At 39.5% G+C, this 24,755-nt stretch overlaps 1 protein-coding gene and 1 long non-coding RNA gene across 15 annotated transcripts in view; one reads left to right on the forward strand and one right to left on the reverse strand.

The window, feature by feature from the left end:
• GALNT18 (polypeptide N-acetylgalactosaminyltransferase 18) overlaps positions 1-2,597 on the forward strand; it is a 328,849-nt gene extending 326,252 nt beyond the window's left edge. For all 6 annotated transcript variants that reach the window (XM_080404738.1, XM_080404741.1, XM_080404739.1 and 3 more), the window contains one exon: positions 2,102-2,597. In XM_080404738.1, the coding sequence (XP_080260864.1) occupies positions 2,102-2,248 (147 nt within the window). In that variant the 3' untranslated portion in view covers positions 2,249-2,597. The remainder of the gene's footprint in view (positions 1-2,101) is intronic.
• Positions 1-24,755, reverse strand: part of LOC308070597 — a 306,714-nt gene that overhangs the window by 55,699 nt on the left and 226,260 nt on the right. The window lies entirely within an intron of this gene.

A 24,755-nucleotide genomic window follows, 5' to 3' on the forward strand; every position in this document is an offset into this window, starting at 1 on the left:
TCTTAAGACACCAAAACTGAGACAAGGGCTAACTGGTAAGTGAAAGATACAGAACTAGTTTAACAACAGCAACACAAGCACCTCCATCATCAGTCGGAAGCCCAAGGAAGTTGATCCCAATTTTGGGTTTAAGCAGAAACATTTGTAGCAAATTCCCAACCTAAACCCAGGGAGCTGACCCTGGGTGCCATGCAACACTGAATCTATGCAGAGAAAAACCATAATCAACAGTTTTCATTAGGAATAGAAACCATTTGTTTTGCTAGAAGAAAAAACAAACAAACAAACCCCAGAGAGAACACAACTGTTTTTTCTGGCAACAAGAAATATCCATTACCTTAGAGTTTTATAGCTTAAGGACCTAATTCAAAGCTCATTGAATTCAGTGAATTCAAGGGGGGGGGGGGGGCACACAACACAGACATCTCACCACAGTGAGCTTTAGAGGGCGGGGGGGGTGTTTAGGATAAGGGAACAAGTAGCATATAATAAAGCTGTGACTGATTTTCCATCCTAGTTTCTTCAGATTTCTTGTATGTCAAGCAATTTTATTGCTTTTAGAGAGCTCAGAGTTTATGCTCCCACCAGACACCCAAATTTAACTAACTGTTATTAATATGAGTGTCAATAATGGTTATACAGCAGTGGGAAAATACAGTTCACTCAGCAATTCGTTACAGAGGTATATTAAAATGCCTACTGTATGCCTGCCTGTCTAGGAAAGTAATCAGTGAAAATTGTACCTAGACTGCACGCAGGCCTACTAAGGAGGATTTATGGGAGCCTCATGCTTTGAATTTTGTGGTTTATTCTAGAAATGGTCTCTCTCTTACCCAAAGCCGTATTTAAAACTTAAGGCTTTAAAACCTAATTCTGTGTTTCATTAGCCAAGTCCAAAAAACGTTTCTGAAAGTCACTTCTCAGAGAAAGTACTTACTGAGTATTACCGGTAGGATAGGAGGGGAGGAGACCCCCGGTCACCTCTCTGAACAAAGCACAACCTGTACTGAATGGCATGAGCTGCCCTTGTCAGAGGAACAGGCAAACTCAGCATCTCTATCGGATTTATGCCAATATCCTTGGGATTACAACAGAAATCTATCCCAGTTACTACTTCAATACTTTTTTTTTTTTTTTAATAGCAACTATTTCTTTCCCATTGTACAATTAAGTAATTTAAATGTGGCTGCTGTTTCCATACTTCAGCTGTACTAATCTGTACTGATTTACAGTCAGTTCTTTGACTTGCAGATGAAGCCAGTAATTCTCTACTATACAAGTCCAAGATACTGTAGAGAAAGTCAGACTTTTAGACTTCTGTGTGAATTACTCTGTGTATCTTGGAAGAAACTTCCCAGACACTAATGTGTACAAGTTACCTATTATCTTTATTAGGCAGGAGAGAGGGCAAAAGAACCAACTGAAACTAGAATTAAAGAAAAAAAAATAATTTATGTTACCTACATGACAATTTAATTGTAATTTAGGTCTGTAGTTAACTGTGTCATAGCCCTAATGATTTAAGGTTGGCTGCAACTCAATAGTGAAGGTAGGACTTTAATATGGCAGTATTAAGATGAGAAGTGAACAGTCAATACCATTAACAACATAAGATTCCAACAGACAGTTCATTTGGGAATTCAAAAAATAAACAAATTTTGCATTTTATTCTACAGCAGCTACATACAGGAACTCCCTGGCCATGGCACTGTTCCTCTTTTGCCTTTTTCTGATGTTTCAGGGGTGCAGCAGAGCCACTAAGCTAGGTAACTAAAGCAAACAAGAAAGCATTTGGCTCGTGGTTAAAAAGCATGAATAGAAACACAGCTTGAGTCGAAACTCCGATTGCTGAAACGGTAACCAGGCAATTGAGGCTATTCTAAACTGCACCAGAGATTAAACCAGCCCGTGACAAAGAGAACCTTCACTCCAAATCCAGCCTAGCGCTTATCTTGTCTCTAACTGAAACATTTTTCACAGTAGCAGTGGACTTCAGTAGACAGACATTGGAACATTCTCTAATCTATATTACCACACAGTAGGAATGCAACAATTTCACAATGTGTAATCCAAACTCCTCTTTTTTTCCCCATCTTTAAAGGGAGGTCCAATCCAGAACCGAAAATCCAAGCGTTGCCTGGAATTGCAGGAAAACAATGAAAATGAATTTGGATTTCAACTCGTCCTTCAGAAATGCACTGGACAACGCTGGTCTATAACAAATGTCCTGAAAAGCTTGTCATCATAGCAGACTAAATTTTTTTTACCTGTTTCTTTTGCTACTGTGTAGCAAATATTGTATTGTTGCCTGCTGTACTGTATTCCTCTTGCCTACCCCCCCACCCCACCCCCCCACTTTCCTTCTCTCCTCTTTTTTGTCCCTTTGATTTTATTTTGTGAGTGTGTGGAAATTGGGTTTGTGGTCTGAAAATAAGACTATGTTTTTATTTCACAATGATGTTTTCATGGCATTTATAGAGACATTGAATGACAGGTGATGGGTAGGCTATCCTAAAATATTTTACAACTGTAAATAGGAAACAAATGGAGAATATTTATAACTCAAACTTTTATTGAATAAAAAATTCCAAACACTATTACTGTTTAGCTGTCTCCATGGAAATCCATTTGGAAGTTAAGTGGCAGTTTCATTGTTTTCATTAACCCAAGCCTGCTCTCGTCAAATCGTTGCCAAGTATCCGTATTCTCCAGACTTGTGGCACCAGCAGCTGCAGCGATGGAAGATTTTTTCCTTTCTCCCTCTGGGAGACCTGTCCAGGTCACTGCAGCTAGCAGTGTGCAGATATGGGGGGGAGATGTGGCATGGCATGTGGAGGTGTACAACATGCACCCAGGTACTTTTTCCTCACCAGTACTACTGAATAAAACCAGAGAGAGAACCACAGGGCTCAACTGAGGTAGGGAAAAGAATTCATCAACAAGAGGGGAAAAAAAGCTACAAGAGAAAAGGAGCAGCTACTGGAAGAAAAATACAAAACCCCTGACATTTCTCAGTGTGGTGGCCTCTGTTTCAATGACTGCACTTTCCTTCCAGTCATTCATAGTTGTTACAGCTTCTTTTTTCTTGTTCTGAATGCACTGTTCCCTGGCTACCACAGACTTGCATAAAAATGGCTCCATCCAAGAGCAACAGCAAGAAGTATGAATTCACTGCCTTTCTCCCTACCTTCAAGGAGGTGTGAATGCAATGCCGCATCACTTCATCTCAGCTAAACCTGGGAAGAGGAGGGGAAGAAAAAGGCCAGCAAGATAAACCAGAACACTAGGATTACTGGCCTCTTTACTTCCAGCTGCTTTTATTTGTATGTAAATTCCCTCTCTTTTATTACTCTATTTGTTCTTTTTATTCTGTTGTTTGTTACCTTAAGTAACAGTCATAACCTCTTTTGGAGCACGTCATGTGCCAAATTGTCTTTTACAGACTGGCTTCACATTCAGGACCAGCTAACAGTATTGCTTCTTATGACTGTTTAACAAGTTGTGTGGCACGTTAATTGTATGTGTTCAACCTTCTGCTAGATATATTTACCACGTATCTGCTTCTCAGAGAGGAAAACGCTGAGCCAACAACAGGAAAACTCTTAACAGCCAATAAAGATGGGCTTAACGCCTGCACTTTGACCGACTTCAGAGGTCCCTTAGGCCTGTTTGAGTGAAAACTCCCATTAAAATTAGAACCCTGAAAGAGCATCAATAACCTGTGTCAGGGTTCCACAGCTAGGCAAGGTAAAGCAGCTTTAATTTTGCCTTGTAGAGAAAACAGGAGGGTGCTGCACAAGCAAGCCAAGCCTCCTGCACACTCAAGCACGTGCAACGTCCCGACAGGAGAAGGCTCAGCACACAGCATGCAGAGCCGTTCTGAGCCTTCCCAAGTTCTACCACTGCCCAGCTGGACTTATTTTTCACAGGCATTCCAGATGAATGAAGAGGAAACTGTACATTCAGACAGAAGAAAAGCACAGCACTCATACAGAGTAGCATGAGACAATCTAAGCTTCCTTTCAGAAAAGATACCAAGATTTCAGTGCATGGAGACGCAGCCGTAAGGGTATGGGTCAAACCGGTCTCCTCTTGATTCTTATGGGCCTACTGTACACTTCTGCGTTTTGGTTTTTGTTGGGATGTGGGGGTGGTATGAGTGCTAGAGGGAGGTATCTGGCAAAGGCTCCACAGAAGTAAGAGGAAGGAGCTGAGCTCGGAACTGTTGTATTTCATACCATGTTGAATATTGAATGTCTAGCATCTGCCCGAAGGCGAATGCAGTTATTCCCAATTACACTACAGCAGTGTACGGATGTTCACTGCTAAGTAGAAAAACACCAACCCACTTCCATGAGCTGTGCAGTGTCACCATGTCACGTCTGGTGCTGTACAACCATACCTCCCCACTACACCCCCGATCTAAGGCTGCCGCTCCACTTGATTCCCGTGGGGCCTGCACTGAGGAACGGTCTTCAGCTTCTCTCTAGAACAGAACAACATTACTGGGAATCCCTCAGTGGTAAATGTGGGTTTAAATTTGATTGCACTGCAAGTCTAGTAACTACAGTGGAATTACCAAAATAAACATTGTGGGGGGAAAAACCCGTAAATCCAGACTTCAAACATTACTTTATACTACACCAATTCAGCTATATGTAAAATACACACATTATAATATACTGTTATCTTTGTGTTTTATCATGGAGTAATAATTTTTATGTGGTAACGTACAGAAAAAAGGAAATTGGTGGATAAACCTACTAAAATGGTAGAGTATAAATTATTAATGCACATAAGCAGTACCATTATTTTGCACTTTCTGAGACCTTAGGTCTCAGAACAGATTTTCTTTGCCATGCCTTTTCTCCTGGAACAGAGAGAAAACAGAGCAGAACAAGCAGAACTGAAGGAAACAGCCGTCTTTTGCTAGACATGCACTCGCTCTTAGTCATTAACTGCCTCATCGCCACTTTCTTTTTCAGATACAAAGGAATTACACAGATACAGCAGTAGTGCCTCGCACTTTAAAAGCCAAATAATCACCATATTAAGTGAAAAACAAAACTCATCTTCACTTTCTGGAAAATTATAGAATAATATTCAATCATCGGTTGCCTCAATCAAAAACATTCCCAAGTCAGCCTTCGCAATAATTATTTTATTTTTAGTTGTCTTAAAGAGGGAGAGCCAGCACTTAAGGATAAAAAAGAATACTGTTCTAGAAGTCATATACCTGCTCACCCAAGTATGGTCAGAGACGAAGATAACCAGAAAAGATCCCGTCAGCTCCTTCTTCCTCCTGCTGCTATAGAACTGTTCCCAATATATTTTGATGACTTTTTTCTTGACAAGTAACAACACTGTATTCACTAGCTGATAAGGATATTCTGACAATTAAATGAAAAAGAAAATTTCAAGCAACATGGACAACATATACTTGTTTTCCTCTATCTCCTCAACTATCATTCAGCCAAATTGTTTATACCAGGCTGTCACCCACAGTGGTTTCTCAAGGCTGTATGAATTCCGCTATGTCTTCTCACAACCTCTGCACATGGGGCAAGGCACCAGCAACAAGAAGAAGAGGAGCTGTGCTGACGACATGAGCACAACATGCAGAACAGAATACTTTCATGTCCCTGGGGAGAAGATACTAGCGTTTGGCTTGTATCAGAGACCCCTAGGTAATACTTGTGGAGATGGGCTGTACAGTCTTCAAGGGAGATACAGGTTCTAGGAATTTATTCATTTATTTGTTTACATATTTATTTTTACGAAGCTAGAGGTATTCAGGAGCATGGAGTACCAAGACCATACCTGTTCATCCCCAGCTAGAACTCAGTGGAGAATTCAAGAGTGCCCTCACCTGCCTGGCCTTTCCAGGCTTGCTGACATCTGTTGGGAGTGACTATGCAGAGCACGGCTTAGCATTGTCCTCTTTTGCTATGGAAGAAGCAGCTATTTTTGGTTTCACCTTTCTGACAGGACAAAATTTATTCCTCCAACATCAGGCCTTAGATGTACTACCTTCCGTGTCTTTGCTAAAAAGAAGTTAATCCATCAACACCCATCACTAGGCCTTTTAATACATGCTGATCAAGAGGGAGTTGCAAAAGTGATAATTAAACAAGTAGCTGTCATGTGTCATTCTATACCGGGTAGCACTGAATACTCAGCTGGCGATACAGAGAAAGGGAAACATCGAGATTTCAAGGTCTGGCATCAATAGAATGCACCAGAATTTTGTTTACACCCTAGATCATGTGTATATATAGATCTACAGCACCATATATATATATAAAAATAACATAAGCATGCATCTATAGACTCACATACTGTTTACTGGCCAAAAAAAAAACCATCACATTAAAGTGCACTCCATCCAACCACAACCTTAAAGACAGGGAAACAAGACACCAGAAGAAAGGTTTGAATCACAGTTTTATCACTGTGCTACCCAGAATCCCTTCAGCACTACTTCTGTTTTTAACACTCACAAAAAGGCAGAACATTATGTCAGCGTATTTCAGCTTTTGTTCAAACAAACATTAAAGCTTTTCCACAGGGTTAAGTCAGAATAACTTCTCAAATTCAGAATACAAAATAGTTGTGCTAATGCAGAGGCTCAGGGGGCAATCATTAAGGCTTTTGAATAACTGCATTCTCTACTGATTTGCTGTAGTTATTTCCTGAATTACACACACCCCCACCCTTCGCCTTTATCATGAAAATACTTAAAAAGTGCAGAACGTGATGATCAGGAATGTCATTCACTGATCATCATCTGTATTCTGAAACAGCAAAGCAATTTATTTTTGTTTATTGACCAACATTAGCTTTGCATCGTCAGGTGAAAATTATTTTACCCGAGTTCAGTCTTGTTATGCATAGTTTCAGAAGGGGATCTTTGTGATAAACGATCTGAAAACTTCTTGTAACACCACAGAAATACACTTTTTGTCATAATACAGTATTTCAGTGAAGTAGTCTCGTTTGAAGTGCATATATGATAGAACAGAATTTTCCAATTAAAAGAATATATATTTTCATCTTACAGTATGAAAACAACAAGCATATATTACTTGCAAAAGGCCAGAGGTAAATGCAATTTTCATTCAGCTTCTAAAAGGAAGAATAATTCTCTGATTCTAAGGAAATTCTGAACCACAGTTTAAAAGATAATGACTGCTCAAATCTAAAAGAAAGATAATAGATTAAGCCCATTCTTTAATCTCTGCTGACATCCTTGGTCAGTGGTCCTCTGTGTGGATGGTAGATTTTTTATAAACAACAGTACAGAAATATTTTAGAATACTGACATTTCTTACTACTAGAAAGCTCTCTAAAATCTTACCTCTTCTAACAGGTAAACTTGGTGTGTCCCATAACCCAAGTCCACAGCTATCCAACAATCTCTTGCTCCCTCATTTATCCACCAGAGGGAAATCAGATTGTCCAGCTAAATCTAGGGGGATATTCACACCTCAGCTTTTGGGGACATAAAAACACATCTCCTTGGCCAAAGGCAGCAACTTGGTAAAGCTGTAGTATAGTGAATCTAGTTCCCAAGCCTCAAGCACAGCACAGAGCACGCTGGCTGCAGAAGTTTGCCACCTCTCAGCTAGGCCTGAAAATGAAGAAAAAGTTCTGGTTGGCACACACAAAGAACACCGTAAGCCTCAGCTTGTCATCTTGGCTGATATAGTTCCCTTAACCACCTCTCTCTCTGTTAACATCACTCGTATCTGTGTTGTATTTTCCCATGTTTAACACTTGCTCTAGTACTGGCACACTAACAGTTAACCTCAGAAAGACCTGTTCATTTACTGAAAACACAGATAGGAAACTAACTACTTGTATTTAAAGTACCGCTATGTGACAGTGATTCTCATACCAGTTGTGAGTATTTTGCTGCAGATGACATTGACAAGAGCGCACTCATTTCAATTCACAACAAACCACCAAAGGTTACGATTCTTATCTTCAGCCTCTGTTAGTTAAGAGTTTGCTGTGCATTGTGGTTTTTTTATTTACCATTATAATTTTCTATATTCTCCTTGGCATTGTTCAGCTATACGGAGAGAAGTAAGCGTTTTACCACTCAAGTTCCAAATGCTCTGGAAATGTTCACAATTAAAGAGGAGATACTAAAAACAGATCTCAAGCTTCTGCCCACAGTATGTCCACAGATCATCTTGAATAACCAGTGACAAATCACAAAACGAAAGCTCCTGCCACTTCCCGCAGTGTGAAGATCCCTAGGCAGTTCTTACTCAAATCCAGAGCCCAAGATTAGCATGAAATTACTGAAATGCCGTGCAACCTGCTGTGCCGATACCTGCTAGCAACAGGCATGAATCCTCACCTAGTACAAGTTAGCACACATACCTTGACTTTGAGGAACAGCATCAATTCTGTATCAAGAGGAGCTGGCCTGGAGCCCAAAGTACACCTCAGGACAGACTCATGCTGAATTCCACAAATAAACCCTGTTTATACATGCGTGTAAGTGGTGTTTCGAACTCACACATGCACTGTAAACCTATACAAAAAACTGATCTTAACAGCCAAACTGATGCTGAGAATACCTTTCTAAAGTACAACACAAGCACTGCAAACACAAGAATTAGAAGCCATCCTATGGACAGCAACTCTCCAAAGCAGATCTTGTATTCTTAAGGATTTATGCTCAACACATCTTGTCAGATTTGGCAGCCATTTGGAGAGAGCTTGTTTTATTAAGAGATGAAGAATGATGACCATCATGCTAGCGAAGTGAATCACCTGGATTTTTACTGTTCCTTACATGCTTTGCTACTGAGCACACTTTATCTGGGTACACATCACACAAGAAAAAATCCCAAAGCACAAAAGCAATATCAGGAGTAACTTCAGATTTCAAGTATCACCTTTCTAATCTGTCACACTTTCCTATTCTAAAGAAGCAGACGCCAAACTTAGACTGAATTACTTCGAAGCCACATTGGCTGGTGATAAGATACCTAATCCTTCTGCCTGCAACTGAATGCAATGCATGCCACCTCCATTTTTCCAATCTGTATATTGTGCTTAGGCGTCTTACTGTTATGATTTCTGAGTGTTTAGCAGTCAACAAAGTTAAAGACAAAGCCTGTCTGCTCTCAAATTTGATAGCAGAGAGACAGAAATATTCAAGATGACACTTCAGACTTCAAACAGTTCATATGTAAACCATTGTCTTGTTCCATAGGATGACTTTGTCTACTTGGTTCAACAATCAGTAACTGTTATCAAGGATGGCAAATCTAAATAATTCTGCTTCTTAAAAGTCATGCTTTCAGGTATTAAATCCTTAACTGAAGTTTCCTGGGAGAAATTAAATCACACTGAACTTTCATCATCTAAAAAAAAATCTGAAAAGAACATTGTGTATCATATCTAAGCTCACACAAGTCAAGGTTTACTGCTGTAGCTTGAGAAGCCTGTCTATTCACTTAGACTTCAGATTGTCTGCAGAAGCTATAATTTACTTTATGGAAAACATTCCATGCCCTTTCATGAAAATTAATATTATCAGATAATCTGATTATCTAGAGAGCTATATATGTCTGTTTCTGTGGGGATATTTGAAGAGTCACATGCTTTCCAGAAGGAACATGGTTATTAAAACCTGACTGTTATTAATTGAATTATGCCTATTGATCTATGTCTTTCTTGTACCTCAACACAACGTCTAGCACTGTTAAAGGCACTGTAGAACCAGCAAGACTATGAAAGATGACTACATGAGTCAGAGGTACAGGACAATTGAGTTTTCCAGCAGATTTGCTGACAAGTCACACCTCACACTTCCCCACAGAGCCCTCTCTGGTCCATACCTATCACTGAAGATTTTCAAAAGTATCAGCTGTGTCAGAGTTCAATGGTATCTTAAAATCACAGCTGCTAATTTGCCTTTTTGATAGTGAGACTGCTGGAAGGAAGCTGCAGGAGTATCACCTGCCAGCAAGTCCCTCTACATCCCGGCATGGCTGGGACTGCGTGAGGAGGGAACAGGACAGAGTATGGGAACACAGGCACAGGTTGCTCCATGGTGCAACTTCGGAATCCCTGGATGCAACTACAGTTTCTTCCATGTGTGATTACATAGTGCTGCACATCTTGCTCTCCAGTTTTATCAATTAATCTTTCCAAATCAAAGTAGGAGCACACTAGCCTTAATTAATTTTGTCCCACCTCTTGTGCTAAAGGAACATAAGTTTGTGCTTAACAGTTATGTTTATTAAAACACTGAAGAACAAAAGAGTTAAAGTCTGCTGAAAACTACAGCCTACTCAAAAAGCCGAACTTTACAGCTCAGAATGCACTTTGCTTTTTTCCCCACTATACCTAAGAAGCTGTAACGTATATGACTGAGTGTTCCACGATCTCTAGCTTCTTCAGTACATTACTTACGGGTTCTGTACATCTGGTCATAGCTTTTCTCCTTTACATTGAAGGGATGTTGTTACCATGGGTTGAACAAGGAGGTCTGCTCTCAGACTAGAGCTCACTTTTGCCTTCTATAACATTCAAGGGAATGGCTTTCATGAATGCTAATTTGTGAAAAACTCTGCATGTGGCTCCCAAACTAGCGTGTATTACCAGAGACCACCCTCTAGTTCTTTGATCCAACAATAAAGTTTGAATAATACACAGCATATGGCAAAACACACACACAGTTTATGTTTTATCATCTTTATAAAAGTGGTACTAGCATGATGGATGTGTCTTCAAAGTGGTCTGGAATTTCTCATCTATGCAAAGACAGAATGTAAAACTTGGAAGTCAGAGAGCAAACAAGAATACTTTCTTCTGTTATCACAAGTGTCCCTTGGAGCTCATAACCGAGGAAGCAAAGCACAGTTGTAGATACTGATTACTTAATATTTACTCTAGCAGAGAGGCAGTTATCTAAGTTAGAATGAAGGTGCAGAAAAACAGTATGGTAGAGAAGACGACAAGGCTGATCAGATAGTTTACACTTCCTAAAGCTAGTTTATTTCCTGACGTAAAAGTCAGCACAAAACTAGGTATGGCAAGAGAAACATGTGCTGATATTTATATAGCTGCTGAACCTCTGCAACTTGGGCATTTTCCATCCTTCCTCCAGGCATTTAGTGTTAAACTCCTCCTGATGCTAAAGGTAGAAATCCATCACAGTGCAGATGCTGGCCCTAGCTGTTCTTCCACATTGCACCTTAGAGGTGTCCAGTATTTAACTCTGAAATGGCATCTATATCACCTTTGCTTTTAAAAACTGAGCAGAAATCCCTCTGGCATGACACGTGCCAACAGTTGCCTGTGAAACAACTATGGTTTATACAAGACCCTTCTGACCTCTCCAGGTGCTCCACTGTTAAGAGTAATAACCACCACAAAAAAATAGTACAAAACAAAGTTGACAACCACAAAAGGAAACAACCAACTTAAACAGAAAATTGAGGAAAAAATAGTCCAAGTCAAACCCTGAAGCCAAACAAGCACACACAGGTTTGCAGGTAAAGTGCAGACAAACATCCAAATGCCAAGCTAATTTCACAACTGGAAGGTACTGCACTTGAGGGACTACCCACAGAGGTAATACAAACACTGCTGCAGAGTATTCTTAAATTACCCATTAGGCACACAGGCAACAGTTTGTCTGACTCTTGTCAGATATTTGGATAGGACCTCTAGACAATAATGACACACATCACACTTCCCTGGGAGCTGCACATAGAGATTTGGCTACCAAGACTGACTTGTGAAACCACCTGGCTGTACCCTCAGCCAGGCCTTCTGGGTACCGAGAGGTTTGGAAATAGTGTTTTGATCGCATTGTCTATCTGTGTGTAACCTGCATTTATGTGCACCCCTTGCTTCCCTATCCTTAGGGAGGGGGAGGTTAACTTAAAAACACCAGAATCCTCATCTTACTACCTGGGAGCATCTCAGTCTCCCATTTTATCAGTCACATGCAGTTAGGCAAAAGAGATTTTTGCCTCTCCCAAACAGTACAGTAGAAATACCGATAAAGAGACTGCAATAGTTGCCATAACAACTGCTTTTAACTGCAATTGTAGTAAGGAATACAATTTCTTTTTTGTCCACAGACTAACAATATCTTTATTATTGCTAAGCAGACCTTTGTAAAAAGCTGAATTATTTTCAGACTGTTACTCTTCACCCTGTATTTTAGATTTGCAAGAATAAAAAGGGGGTGCCTTTTGCTCTTCAGAAAAGTAACAATTCTAATTAATACCTTTGGGTCTGGTACATGGTTCTCCAACTTGCAGCCCACATACATACATACATAACACCCAAGAATTTTTCATCAGTTGAAATCTGGCTGTACTGAAACAGAGATAACATCCCTAAGCTTGTAGTAGGAAAACACTGCTTGTACTTCACAGGTAGCGGGAGTCCATTTTTGTCTTCTGCGTAAATTCCAGTGATCAGTAGAAGTCCAAGGCGACACCGACCATCAGAAAGATCAAAATATTTTCCTTTATCTCTTTATCCACCAGACTATAAAAAGGGGGCAGGGGCTAAATCTCGCTTTATGTTGCCATTATTGAAGACTGCACTTTTCAGAGATTCAGTTATTCCCAACCTACTCTACCGAAACAGGGAATGCTACTGTGGCCGCTGGTTTGGCCCAAAACAGTTGCTACACACCAGGAGGGGAGAACCATGTACAATTACAGCTGCAGACACTCATTCCTCCTTCTTAGATAGGGTCTGAGAGAGAGAGCCAAGAAGAAAAGCAGGTTTGTTGGCAAAGGGTGCGAGACACACAGGGGTAAAAAAATCTTCCTCCGAAGTGCAATATCTTGCTGGAGAAAGATGAAGTGAGAGTTTCATAGATCACAAAACACAAAATTATTCACAATTTTTAATGGCAGGAGGGATACTCAAATTGTTCAGCCTTACCTCACCACACGTAAGACAGGGTGCCAAGGATGAAGTGATATGCGAAAGCAGTGGACACAAAGTGCATGAGATATGAATTCCACTTTAAGGTGACTGAAAATTTTCTGGTAAGTGTATGATGGAGAGAGGGACTGCACACAGATTTTTGTGAAGTCTTGGAAGAACAGAACACATTTAACAGCAGGTCACAGAGAAAATCCACTAACACAGCTTTCTGGTTATTTATTTTTTCATTTAAAGTCCCAAAGGCAATTATCTCTGTAATTATCTTGCAGATTCTTTTTAGGGCTGTGCTCTGTCTATTCATAGCACCTTAGAAAACAAATAATTCCTAAGTCCCTTAGAAACTGCAAGCACCATAGCCACTGGCTATACACAGCGGGGATCCAGTTGGGTTTTACAGCTGTTAGTAGAAGTAGCTAACATCACAGTCCTGCAAATAACCATTCTAACTTGGTAATTTGGGGCCAGCCCTGCTCTCCTCACTCCTGCAGGTACTCAGACAACCTCACAACAGTGCTGTCATTTCTTGTGCAACAGAAGACAATACCATTTTATTTTGTTAATGTATTTTGCAAACCTGTAATTTACCACAGCCTATGCATTCAAAACAACTTCCTCTGGGAGAAACTCCCCAACAAATCATCCCAAGGAATTGTTTCATGGCATCCCTTATATCTTATTGCTATATATATTTACATATAGCAATTAGCAACTGCTGTATACAGAATAGCATTTGCAAATGCATTTGAAGAGACAGCAATACAATATGTATGAGTTATGAACTATTGTTTTCTACAAACCTTTTTTCCCAGTAGCCAACCTAATGGACACTGATAATCTAATAAGAGGTTCCTTAATTTGTCTATATTTAGTCTGTATGCTGTCCAATGTGCATTAACAGGCCAGATCACTCATGCTACTGCTTTCTACATCAAGAACACTTCATAAATGCTCTTCTGTGACCTGTATCTACTAAACGTCCAAAATTATCTGCTCTATAGTGATGCATTCAGACCAGTTAAGGCAACATACCTAATTCCAGTTACTTGCTATTGAATGAGAACACCACATTTTTTGTAAATAAGCAAAATAGAAATAGTCATTCAGGGTCTTCCTGAAGACAGACTGGGCAAGAACCCTGGGCAGATGTGAGGATTCAGCCTCCAACAATGCTATATAATTATGTCTCTAACAACGTTACATAAGACCAAGCACTATAGCTCCTTTCACTTAGCAATCATTTACCTTTTCAGAATTGATACCTTGTAATTGCTGAGCATTTTGGCAGCAATTCCACAGAAATACTGAACTTAATTTTATATTATTATAATGAAGTATTTACGATAGATTAAACAACAGAAAGGGCACATAGCAATGTTTAAACCTTGGAGTCAAGGGACTGGATATAATCAGTCAGGGGAAAAAAAAGAAGAAAAGGATAAAAAAAAGCTTTTGATCTTTTTTCCCAAAATTCAGATTGTTGATAAACAGCAGTATTGTATGACATTATATGGTTTGGAGTATTTCTGGAGAATTACTAAACAGGCCTCACAATTTTAAAAAACTGAAGTACGTGTGAGTATCAAGCTGCATCGTTCTGAATTCCTTCTAAGACCTTAGCAAATACAGATGCTCAAGCCCACGTGAAGTATTTTCTCATTGAGGTTTTAGTCACTGTTATCTACTGGCCAACTGCGCTTTGCAGGCCTTCTGTGAAACCAAACAGAACACCTGCAGATTTTGGTACGCGTAAATTGTTAGTGTACAAGGAGTTTCAGAGAAATGCATAAAGAAAAACTCAGTGAAAAAAATTATGCTAAAACATTAGGGAAGGAAAATTTTGCACTAGTTCGAAGGAAATAAGGCGCTTTCAGTCATTAGTTGATTAAGCACTGAATCCTGCCCTGGCCCAGGTTTTGCTTAGTACATGCTCATCTTTTTACAAAGAAAAAAGTCTCTGCGGCATCTGGTTCCTTTGTCAAGCCTCAGGTTCATCAAAACTTTATTAGGTACAGAACTACGAGATGTAGTTCCTGAAGATGTAACCGGGTATGTTCTCTGAACCCTCATAAAGGTATAGTCACTGCTCAAAAATAGCTGGAGAAGAAGAAGGTGTGCCTGTTTTCCCTTTTTATCAGCAGTTCAGGCCATCACAGTGAAGTGGCAGTTATATTAAATAGCCTTCTTTCTGGAGGAATAAAAGCCCATTTTCCCCAATTTGCAGGGGAGTGACTTTCCTAACAACACCTTTTCAAAATAGTCTTGCAAGTGTTTTCTCCTCTTCAGTGTATTTCATCACACTGTTTTTAAGTTATTGCAGTGGAACCATACCTCATGAAGAAAAATTAAATCTACTGCTGCCACCATCTCTGCTAACCCACAGATGTTTGGTGCAGCATTTTATCACAAGCCAAAGGTTTCAGGGGACCTAAGTTTTAAGAATACTGTCAGCATGTTCCTATTGTTAACATGCCAAAACATCCATTCATCAACATTATTGATATACTGTGAATAACACCGCTAGCTAACTGATACTGTGGAGCTAGCTGGCAGAGTGCGGTGCTAGAGATGCTGAAAATTCTCTGATCGTCTTTTTTCAAAGTCTAATGTTGGCCAGGAAAAATATCCATACGGAGGGAAGTTCTCCTCCTAATTACGCTACTGTTAATTTGACCCCATTCTATTGACTCCAAGTGTTTTCAATTCTGAGTATCTGGACATCTTCTAAGGCATTTTGAACAACTGACCCCACAGTGTTCTTCAACCACTATATTTAACTTTAGTCATGGTTGCAGCCAGATAACATCAGAGTGGTTACTATGTGGCGTGTAAAATGCATGTTAAATGAGCATTTAAAAAATTATTTTTCCCTCCCATTCGAGTAAGATGTTTAGCTTGTTTTTCTCATCTGAACATCTTGAAAGAATAGTACCAGAATGCTTGATTTCATGGTTTCTTTACCATACAGAGGGTAGCCGTAACATAAGAATGTGAAAAATAAATCAATGTCACTTCTAAGACAAGTGTGGATCATATCCTCAGCACATGCCCAGTTCTCTGCCAAGTAACTTCAGAGTATAGCATAGGGTATGTTAATTAATTAGTAAATTTGGTATTTGGAAGAGAAAGCATCCTTATCACACAAGACGAAGCACAAGCCGAAACATTTTCAAAAAAGTCTCAGATGACTTACAACAACTCTAAAAAGCTCACTGATAGTGCCCCTCTCATCTAAGGATTTCAAAGCTCTTTGCAGATTAAATACCTTTGAGGTACATCATTAGTCTTCCCATTTGGCAGAGCAGTTAATAGCTTCCCCCAGGTCACATGCTATAGCAAATCACTACCACCAATAGCCAGGGGAAATTTTTCAGCAGCAGAAATGGCTGTTAAGTGTCCAAATGCCATTTGTGCATCTGAAGATCTTCACCATTAACACTCATCGCTGACTTATATCAGTGCTTTGAAGTGCTGCCTAAATAATTTATTAGTCTTTTTAACATCCTCATGAAATAGGTAACTAATTTATCTCTACTGTATGAGTTAAAATGAGGCATAGAGAAGTTAAGCACTTCGCCCAGACCATTCAATAATCTGTGAACTAATCCATAGTAAGGAACAGTAGGCCATGATTTTTTAAGTTTACTCCACCGTAACAACCCTACTCTAATACTTTAATAATCCCTCCAAACATACAGATGCTGAGTTTCACCTACAAGGTGTGAACCAGAATTTTAAGAAAAAACCTGTCAGATAACACATACGACTACCGAAATACATGCATGCTGTATTATGCAGCTAAAAACATAAGTAAAATTACACTTGCCTAGGATAAGAGACAGGCAAGCTCATCCAAATATATTTCACTGGAAAAAAGTAAAGCAGTACAGAATGATTTTATACTTCACTATTAATGGTAATTAGACCCAGAAAGAAGTACAGCACTAAAATTTGGCTCTCCTCCCTGAAAACACAGAAATACATACCCTAAGCTTGTAAGTGACTGAAAACTACAAAAAAAGGGGGAAGAAGCAATAGCTTCTCACACCTGTCACATCAGAAGGCAGGTTTGTGGGGGTTGGGTTGTGGGTTTTTTTTTCCAGGGGAGGCAGGTCTCCCAGTGGGGGATTAGAAAGAAGAAAGATAACAAAATGACATGGTTATCCATTTCTTGCATGGCAGTTCCCTCTGCCCTCTCCTAGAGCTAACACCATGGATTAAAGCTTTTATGATTACACAAGAAGTGCGTGGAAACTTGGGCTGGATGTTTGTTGTAGGCATCTCAAATACTATGAAGCTCACACGCTCACCTACTGCGTTCACAGCGCTATAAGCCAGTGCTCCTTTGTCACAGAGGAGCTGCACGTAACCGACTGCACAGGCCTGCTGGGAAAGGGTTGCCAGTGGTATTTCAGCAAGAAATCCAGAACTGGAGAGTTCTGGTATGTTCCAGGGATGACAAAGTACATTATGCATTGAACTGACTCCTCTCAAGGCATTCGGTCTGAGAAGAAATGCTCCTAATACATATTATTGCAATAGCACTTACACAACACCCACCAATATATGAGGCGTCATCACCCTTGCCCTGAAGAACTCACAATTTGAAAGATAGGTAAAAGCAGAGAAAAAGAATACCGTGTGCACAAAGAATGAAGAGTGCTGGCTGGTCTCAGATGTTCTTTGCAGGTAGGCAGGCATACACGAGCACAGGCACAAACTATCCCTGCACTTACATTTCTAAGTGAGTGTTATTCACTTGGACAATGAAATAATAACAGAAGAGTACATCCAGCCAAGATGGTAACAAAGACAGAAATGGCATATGAACCTTTGGGAAGATGTTACAGATTTGAAAGAAAGCAAAAGATGACCATAGTAGCCTGCCAAGATCAAAAAGAAAGTAGTAGTTGTTATACTGAATGCAAGCAGGACTAGCAGAGAAAAAGCTGACAGTACCACCCTAACAGAATCTAAAAGTATTTTTAATGTACAACCCTTTATTCTGAGAAACTTGGCTCAAATACAAACACACTACCAGCACTAAACCAGGACGAATAAGTCAAGCACTTGCATGATCAAGAGGAAATGCTATTACTCAGAGCAAGCCCTTGGAAGAAAATGTTATTTATATCTGCTAAAAAAGGATGACAAGACAGAAGATGAAGTTAAAGAGAACTTAGATTAATGTTCTCTGGTGTCTACAGCTACAGGAGAAAGAAGAATAAAAAGCTGAAAGACAGAAAAAGAAAATTAATTTAGTTCCAGACTGCTTTTGTTGGTTATTGGTTTTGGAGGTTTTGTTTTGTTTAAAAGAAGAATAACCGATGAGACACTACTAGTTCTAAAAACAAAATTACTCCGAATTCCCTCTGGTTAAATAAAAATGTATGGGCAATACATGTACAATATGTACACGTACAGTATGTACCTTAATGTAGTACATTGTAGTACAGTTGCTGTGCTGCTGTCTCACGCCAATAGCAGGAGAAAATCTCACCAAAATTGCTGCCAAAGACTATATTGACCTCAAGCAAGGTCAGTGGCTTATTTTACCCTCTATTTCTGCATCCTAGAAAGAGAGATTAAAAAGATTTCCCTCGTGGTTTGGAAACTAATTAATTAAAATTCATATAGAATTATCACCACTATTCTGAACACCTCCAGGGATTAAACAGGGGACCTTCAGAACAGAATGCAAGTTTACTGACTGAACTAAGGGACATTTTCTATTACCAGGATCTTTAGTAGATCCATAATCCATGACTGAACTCTACGTATCAGTACAAACTGCAGATCTTATGCTTTATAGTAAATGCAGAGGAATGTTAATAAGACAGGGCCAGAAAAACTGACAGTCAATGTACACTGATTATTTTTTATTATTATTCATTGTTATGGGATGATGGCAATCCCCATGTGGAATTAATTTGGTCTTCTGCTGCATGTGCCATCTCCTAAGTAGCATGATCTTCCAGTTACCACCACTACTGTCTTCTGCAGAGCGTTCTTTCTATGTGTAGAAATACACATTCCCCTCTGTAAAATCTAGTGTCTTCCAAGAATCACTGTTATCAGCACTTGTCATTCTGACTCAGCCTATTGACACCCAAGTTGGTCTGTCTGGATTTACAAGGAACCATTCTGTAAAGAAAGTATTTACTCTTGCTGTCCTCCACTGTTGAGGGAAGTGGGTATCTCATTTATAATTAGAGCTACTGATCTTTGAACTGCACCTTTTCAGAGCTCCCTGAATTCTGAAGATCAACCAAATGTTTCTTCGTTCCCTGAAGAACTCCAGTTTTGTCACTCAATGCAGTCCTAACTAGGAAAAGTTTCAATAACACAGACTTAAGACAAACCTGTAAAGCATTACAAACCTCCAAAGAAAACAGTATGTGTATGACTTACGGATGCAACGTGAGGGAAATTGTCTTGTTTTAATCTAAGACTGTTCATAAATAACTTCATCCAGCACTTAAACACCCACTTCTAATGCTGCCAAAATGCCTCCTCCATCTGTGAGGTCCTGTTAAGCTGTAAGCCTCTAAACAGCAGTGTTCCAATTTGACCTCAAGGCACAATACAACCTAACAGAGTAAATAATCATAAGTATTTCCAGTGGTTCACTATGCTAAGCAAGCAAAACAAAGCACAGGGGATAAGTCCAGTAAAAGATCTGCCAGCTAGAAGAGGTAACAGTAAGGAGCACAAAGCATAAATAGCAACTTTGAGAACTCCATCCAGTTTCTTTCTCCAGCTTACAACAGCTCAAGAACAATTAGCACATCAGTAGGGTGCAAATGGAAATTGTTACCTGGAATTTCTTTAGCATGGATCCATAGGCAATGCCAGAACAGCAGCTCACTCGGCAACCTCAGTGCGTTGGACCATGCCCACTTAATGGAATTGTCCCTCTAACACAGTTCAGCCAAAAGCAATTCCAAATCAAGCAAAAAGGGTGGGAGAGCAAGCTTCCCCTCTCAACTTTTGTAGAGTGAATAATTTGGCATTAGACATCTATTACTTTGCTTAGGAAGTGATGCCTTCCTGACTAAATGATACTATAGGCAAAAGTGGATGAACTTCCAGACATGCAAGAACCTCACCAGGTTTCTTTGAGACGTTTGAGGTAAGAGACAATTAGAAAGTGAAAAACATGAGAACAAAAATGAAAGGAATAGAGAACTAACAAAAACGAGTTCAAGCCCTTGCAGATGCAGAAACAAACACCACAACTAGCTGACTTGAACACTAAGCTTGGTTCACTAACAGAGAAGAACTGAAGTCTGACATACCAACCAACAAAGAGCAGAGCAATTCTCACATCAGAATGGTACTTCTGGGCTCTGGTAGAGGAATGGAGGGAAGTGTTACACTGCAGAGAAGTTAGCTTACTTGTTGGAGCTGCTTTCAGCAGCTGATAGCAAATCAGCCCATTTCTTGTCCTTTTCCAAAAAATTCAGTACGTATGCTTGCAGAGAGGAATTCATGCCATGTGTTGTACTTTAGGCATTTCCTTCCTCTCTGAGAAAAGGAGAATAGCAAAAGGTGAACGTATTTCCCTTGCCATTTAGCACAGCTTAAAGCAGAACTGGTTATCACAGACTCTATAGGTTACTTCCACTTCACCCAGGAATTCTAATACTGTTATTACTATTGTTTGCAAAATTCCTGTATCGCTTCTTTTCATCTGACTTCATCAGTCTCTTTTGATTTGCCCATATATCAGATACTAAAACCTGGCTTTTATCCTTTGCAAAATATGGCTCACCTGCAAAGCTGTTTGAAGCCTTAGAATACAAAGATCCCAATATATGCACTGATGTTCTGTGCCCTTAGTAGAGAAGTAGACCTCTCCTGCATCAGTGCGATTTTCAGCTTGCTATTTTAACATGTTCAAAACTCTGCAGCTGGACTAATGACAATTAAAATCAATGCATTAATCATAGGAAGGTCTCATACCTCTCTTCTGCTACACCACACCACCTTCTTAGTTCCTCTGCATAAATATGGCACCAATTAGCCACTTTCATCCATGACCAGACTCACTGATTTTAAATACAAACCATTATTCTGCACAGATACATAAAAAAAATTAGGTGATCAATGTTTTCTCTTTAGTTTTCAGAAAAAGAATAGCAGTTACAATGCCATAAACTTATTTGACAGGATTCATCAATAACAACACTATTTCATATAGAGTATACATAGATTTTTTGTAGTTTTTCCCCTACAAATAAGAATTTAAAAGGAATATATCAAATAGGACAGCCTCATACTTCACTTGGATTTTGCTAGGGGAATCTTAAGGAACACAGTATTTTTACAGTGGTGTACAGGTGCTGCTGCTCCATAAACAGGTCGCAATTCCACCCCTCCACCTTTGAAATCTCGGGCTTTTCTTGCAGGGAATCTCTATCAAAAAAAGCCAATTTAGATAGCACTCATTCCCAATCAAGTAAAAAGCTGTCAATATTATCAGTATGCATAGGACTTAAGCACACACTCTGGTGTACCTTACTGAGTTACATGGTGTACTTAAGTGTGCATCCATTGGTGTCTAAGAATTATCTAGCCTTAAAACATTAGTTAATAATCTTTTATGGAGATAAAAATCAGGGTTAATACTTCATCCATGAAGCTACGCATAGCTTAAGAAGAAAAAAAATGATCATTTGAGCTGGTTCCAGAACCTTTCAGAAGCACTCATAATCCGATGAATGTCAAAATTGTAAGTTTTTAATCATATGTATCTGTTCTCATAGCAGATTATTGCATATATGCAGTAATATAAGAGAAACCCCCTTTTCTGTCTGTGCCTCAAGACAATGTCTGGTTGCAGCACAAGTGTCTCCAGAGTGTCTATTAAGTTATTACAAAAGGGAAAAACCTTTTCCGCTGCATACTGATCAGCTGGGAAAGTCTGTCTCCAAAAATCCTCCTGCCTACAGCAGAACTAGGGTATCATCCTGGCATCCATTATACCGGCTCACTGCACGCTAGTATATTGCGTATGTCTATAGTCAGCCTTTGAAATTAAACACCACTGAATAAATAAGTATTGTGCTTACCCAAAAAGCAGTAAACAAAAGCGAGCAACCATGAGAGATGCTGTAGATTTAGAAATCTGCAGTGCTGCAGCTCTGGGGTTTATGTTGCTCTAGAGACTATGATATCAGAGAATAATACTGTGGGTGTAGATTCAGGGGAGAAAACACAGTTAGATTAGACCTAGTAAAGGACAGGCAGATGATACTTCCATCCCCATCTGCAAGCTTTCTACATCACAACACTGATTTTAAACATGACAGGAAAAGCTATTCACTTGCTTGAAGTCTCTGGCTTGTATACATTCCGATGAGGTTTTCCAAAGTACTTTGATTTTTTAAAATTTATTATTAAACACAAAATAATAAATAAGACAATATCCTTATGGAAGTTTGGTATTTCAGAGCTGAGACTAAACCAAAACCTTTTTCACCACAGGAAATCACAAAACCTGAAACATTAAGGGAAACCTACAGAGCAGAAAGCTTCTACAGTTTCTGTTCTGCCTTATCCATGCTTTAGCAGCAGCTACTTGCATTCAAAGGTATATAGAAGATAGCTTGGGAAATAGTGGATGCATGGAAAGGCAGAAAAGCCAAAAGAATGTTTACTCATTCAGAAAAAATTGAGGCTAAGTAATCAATATTAATTTTCACGATATTTTCTCAGTGTATATGTGTGTACATATACGTACATATGTTTTCAGTGTGTATTTCCAAATTAGTTGGGGGTATGGGGGGGGAGGCATGAAATACATTTAATCTTAAAACTTTGCTTAGCTAAACTAACAAGATGCCAAGGGCTTTTTACTGAAGTTTCTTTCACTGACATTATTAACATCCGCTTTTTAAATTTTAAAATGATGTGCCTTGTTTCTATTCATTCTTCAGCCTGACCTTCCTAAAATGACCAAGCTGATACTGTGATTAATGAGCCAATTATTTTCATCTGAGACATGGAACAAAACAAATAGCCTATTCCCCTCCAGTTTACTCTTCTAATAAATAGCTCTCCCCCCTTCTTTTTTTAACCACTGTGTTCATATCTGAAAGTTTATGATGGATTTCCTATGCAATTCATTTCCTAAATTAATAGGGCCTGTACAGAGCAGGCTCGAAAGGTATGCTTTTTACTTGCCCTTGGTATTAAAGCAAGATGTAAACACAACTTTACTATTTTTAAGTGAGAAATACTCAGAACAGAGGCTGACAGGAGTTCAAAAGGAAAAAAAAAAAACATGCACTGGAAGACAGTCTGCCTCCATACAATGCTCTAAGTTCTGAAGGTATCAGCCTTCTTTCCCTGTGATTCTGATGTCTATTTTCATAATTTATTCCAAGAAGTGCACTTGAAGAATTTAAGAAAAGTACAGTTGCCAAAAAAAAATAACATTTGAAAATGTTATAAATTAATTCTAAGCCATGTGGATGGAGACTGTACATTTAAAGGAGAAAGAAAAAAAGGGGAAGAAGGAAAAAAAAAACACCCAAACCTGTGGGAAAAGCTTTCGTCACCCAAGGAGCACTAAAGTTAAATAAATATCCTGGAATGGCATCAACGGAAATGTATTACATTATATGCTTGGGAGACTATTTAATAGCAATAATACAAACTGTACAAGGACCATGATTTCTAAGCTACAGGTCTTGAGAATCTCATGCAACCTTGAACAGCTGCAAAATACCAGTTCCTCCTTCCTCATTCAGCTATGAAGCCTTTGACAATTTGGTATCTGCTAGCGTTTACTGCAAAAGAACTTGACTTCTGATGAGTACAGACAGTTGTACAGACAGCACTGAGTCTGCCTGTTATAAGAAAGAGATTGATAAGCAGAGTTAACACATTGCTTTTCTCTAGCATTTCTGTTTCTTCTGGCTAGTAGTTTACTTTTTGTCAACTTAGGAAAGACAGGAGAGAGACGCACCTTCTAGGAAGCTTCTCTTCAGTTCAGAAGAGTTCAGAAAAATTACTTATTATACTCTGTGTACTGCTCCGAGTACCAGGCCCTGGTACTTTTAGTGTCTAATAAAAGCCCAGGGTCCCTGTCCTGCAGCTTTTCATTTGAGGATCTAGTTCTCTGTTCTTGTGGTACCTTCCACTGGAAGCTTTCCCTTTCTTCTACAAACTACAATGACCTAATCTCCAATATATCTGTCAGACTGACAATTATGAGTTTGACAAACATCCAACCAAAAAAACCAAACAACAAAACCCCAGCAAAGCACAGATTGGGGAAATACATTGCCAAAGGTCACTCATCAAGTCTGCCAGAGATAATAAAAAAATCAGACTCTGTTTAAACAACAGACAGCCACAAAACTTCCTTTCCTCCTGAATCTTGGGTAGTTCATGTAAAACATAATCTGTTTGTGAAGTCAGTGCTGCTGTTTGCAACATGGCACAGGTGGGAGACCACCATTTTGAACAATTCCAGGTGGCTCAATAGTGGTGTCCTTGTTTCAGCTGGGACAGAGTTAATTTTCTCCTCAGTAGCTGGTACAATGCTGTGTTTTGGATTTGGTGTGAGAGTCATGCAGATAACACACTGATGTTTTTAGTTGTTGCTAAGTGATGTTTATACTCAGTCAAGGGCTTCCCAGTTTCTCAGGCCCTGCCAGGGGGAGGGCTGGAGGGGCACAAGACATGGGGAGGGGACACAGCCAGGGCAGCCCACCCGAACTGGCGAGAGGGATATTCCATACCGTGGAATGTTGTGCTCAGGGTATAAACTGGGGGTGGGGGTGGGCGAGGTGTGTTGGCCGGGG

This window comes from Falco punctatus (assembly GCF_963210335.1).
Source record: "Falco punctatus genome assembly, chromosome: 10".
In the NCBI taxonomy this organism is placed as follows: domain Eukaryota; kingdom Metazoa; phylum Chordata; class Aves; order Falconiformes; family Falconidae; genus Falco; species Falco punctatus.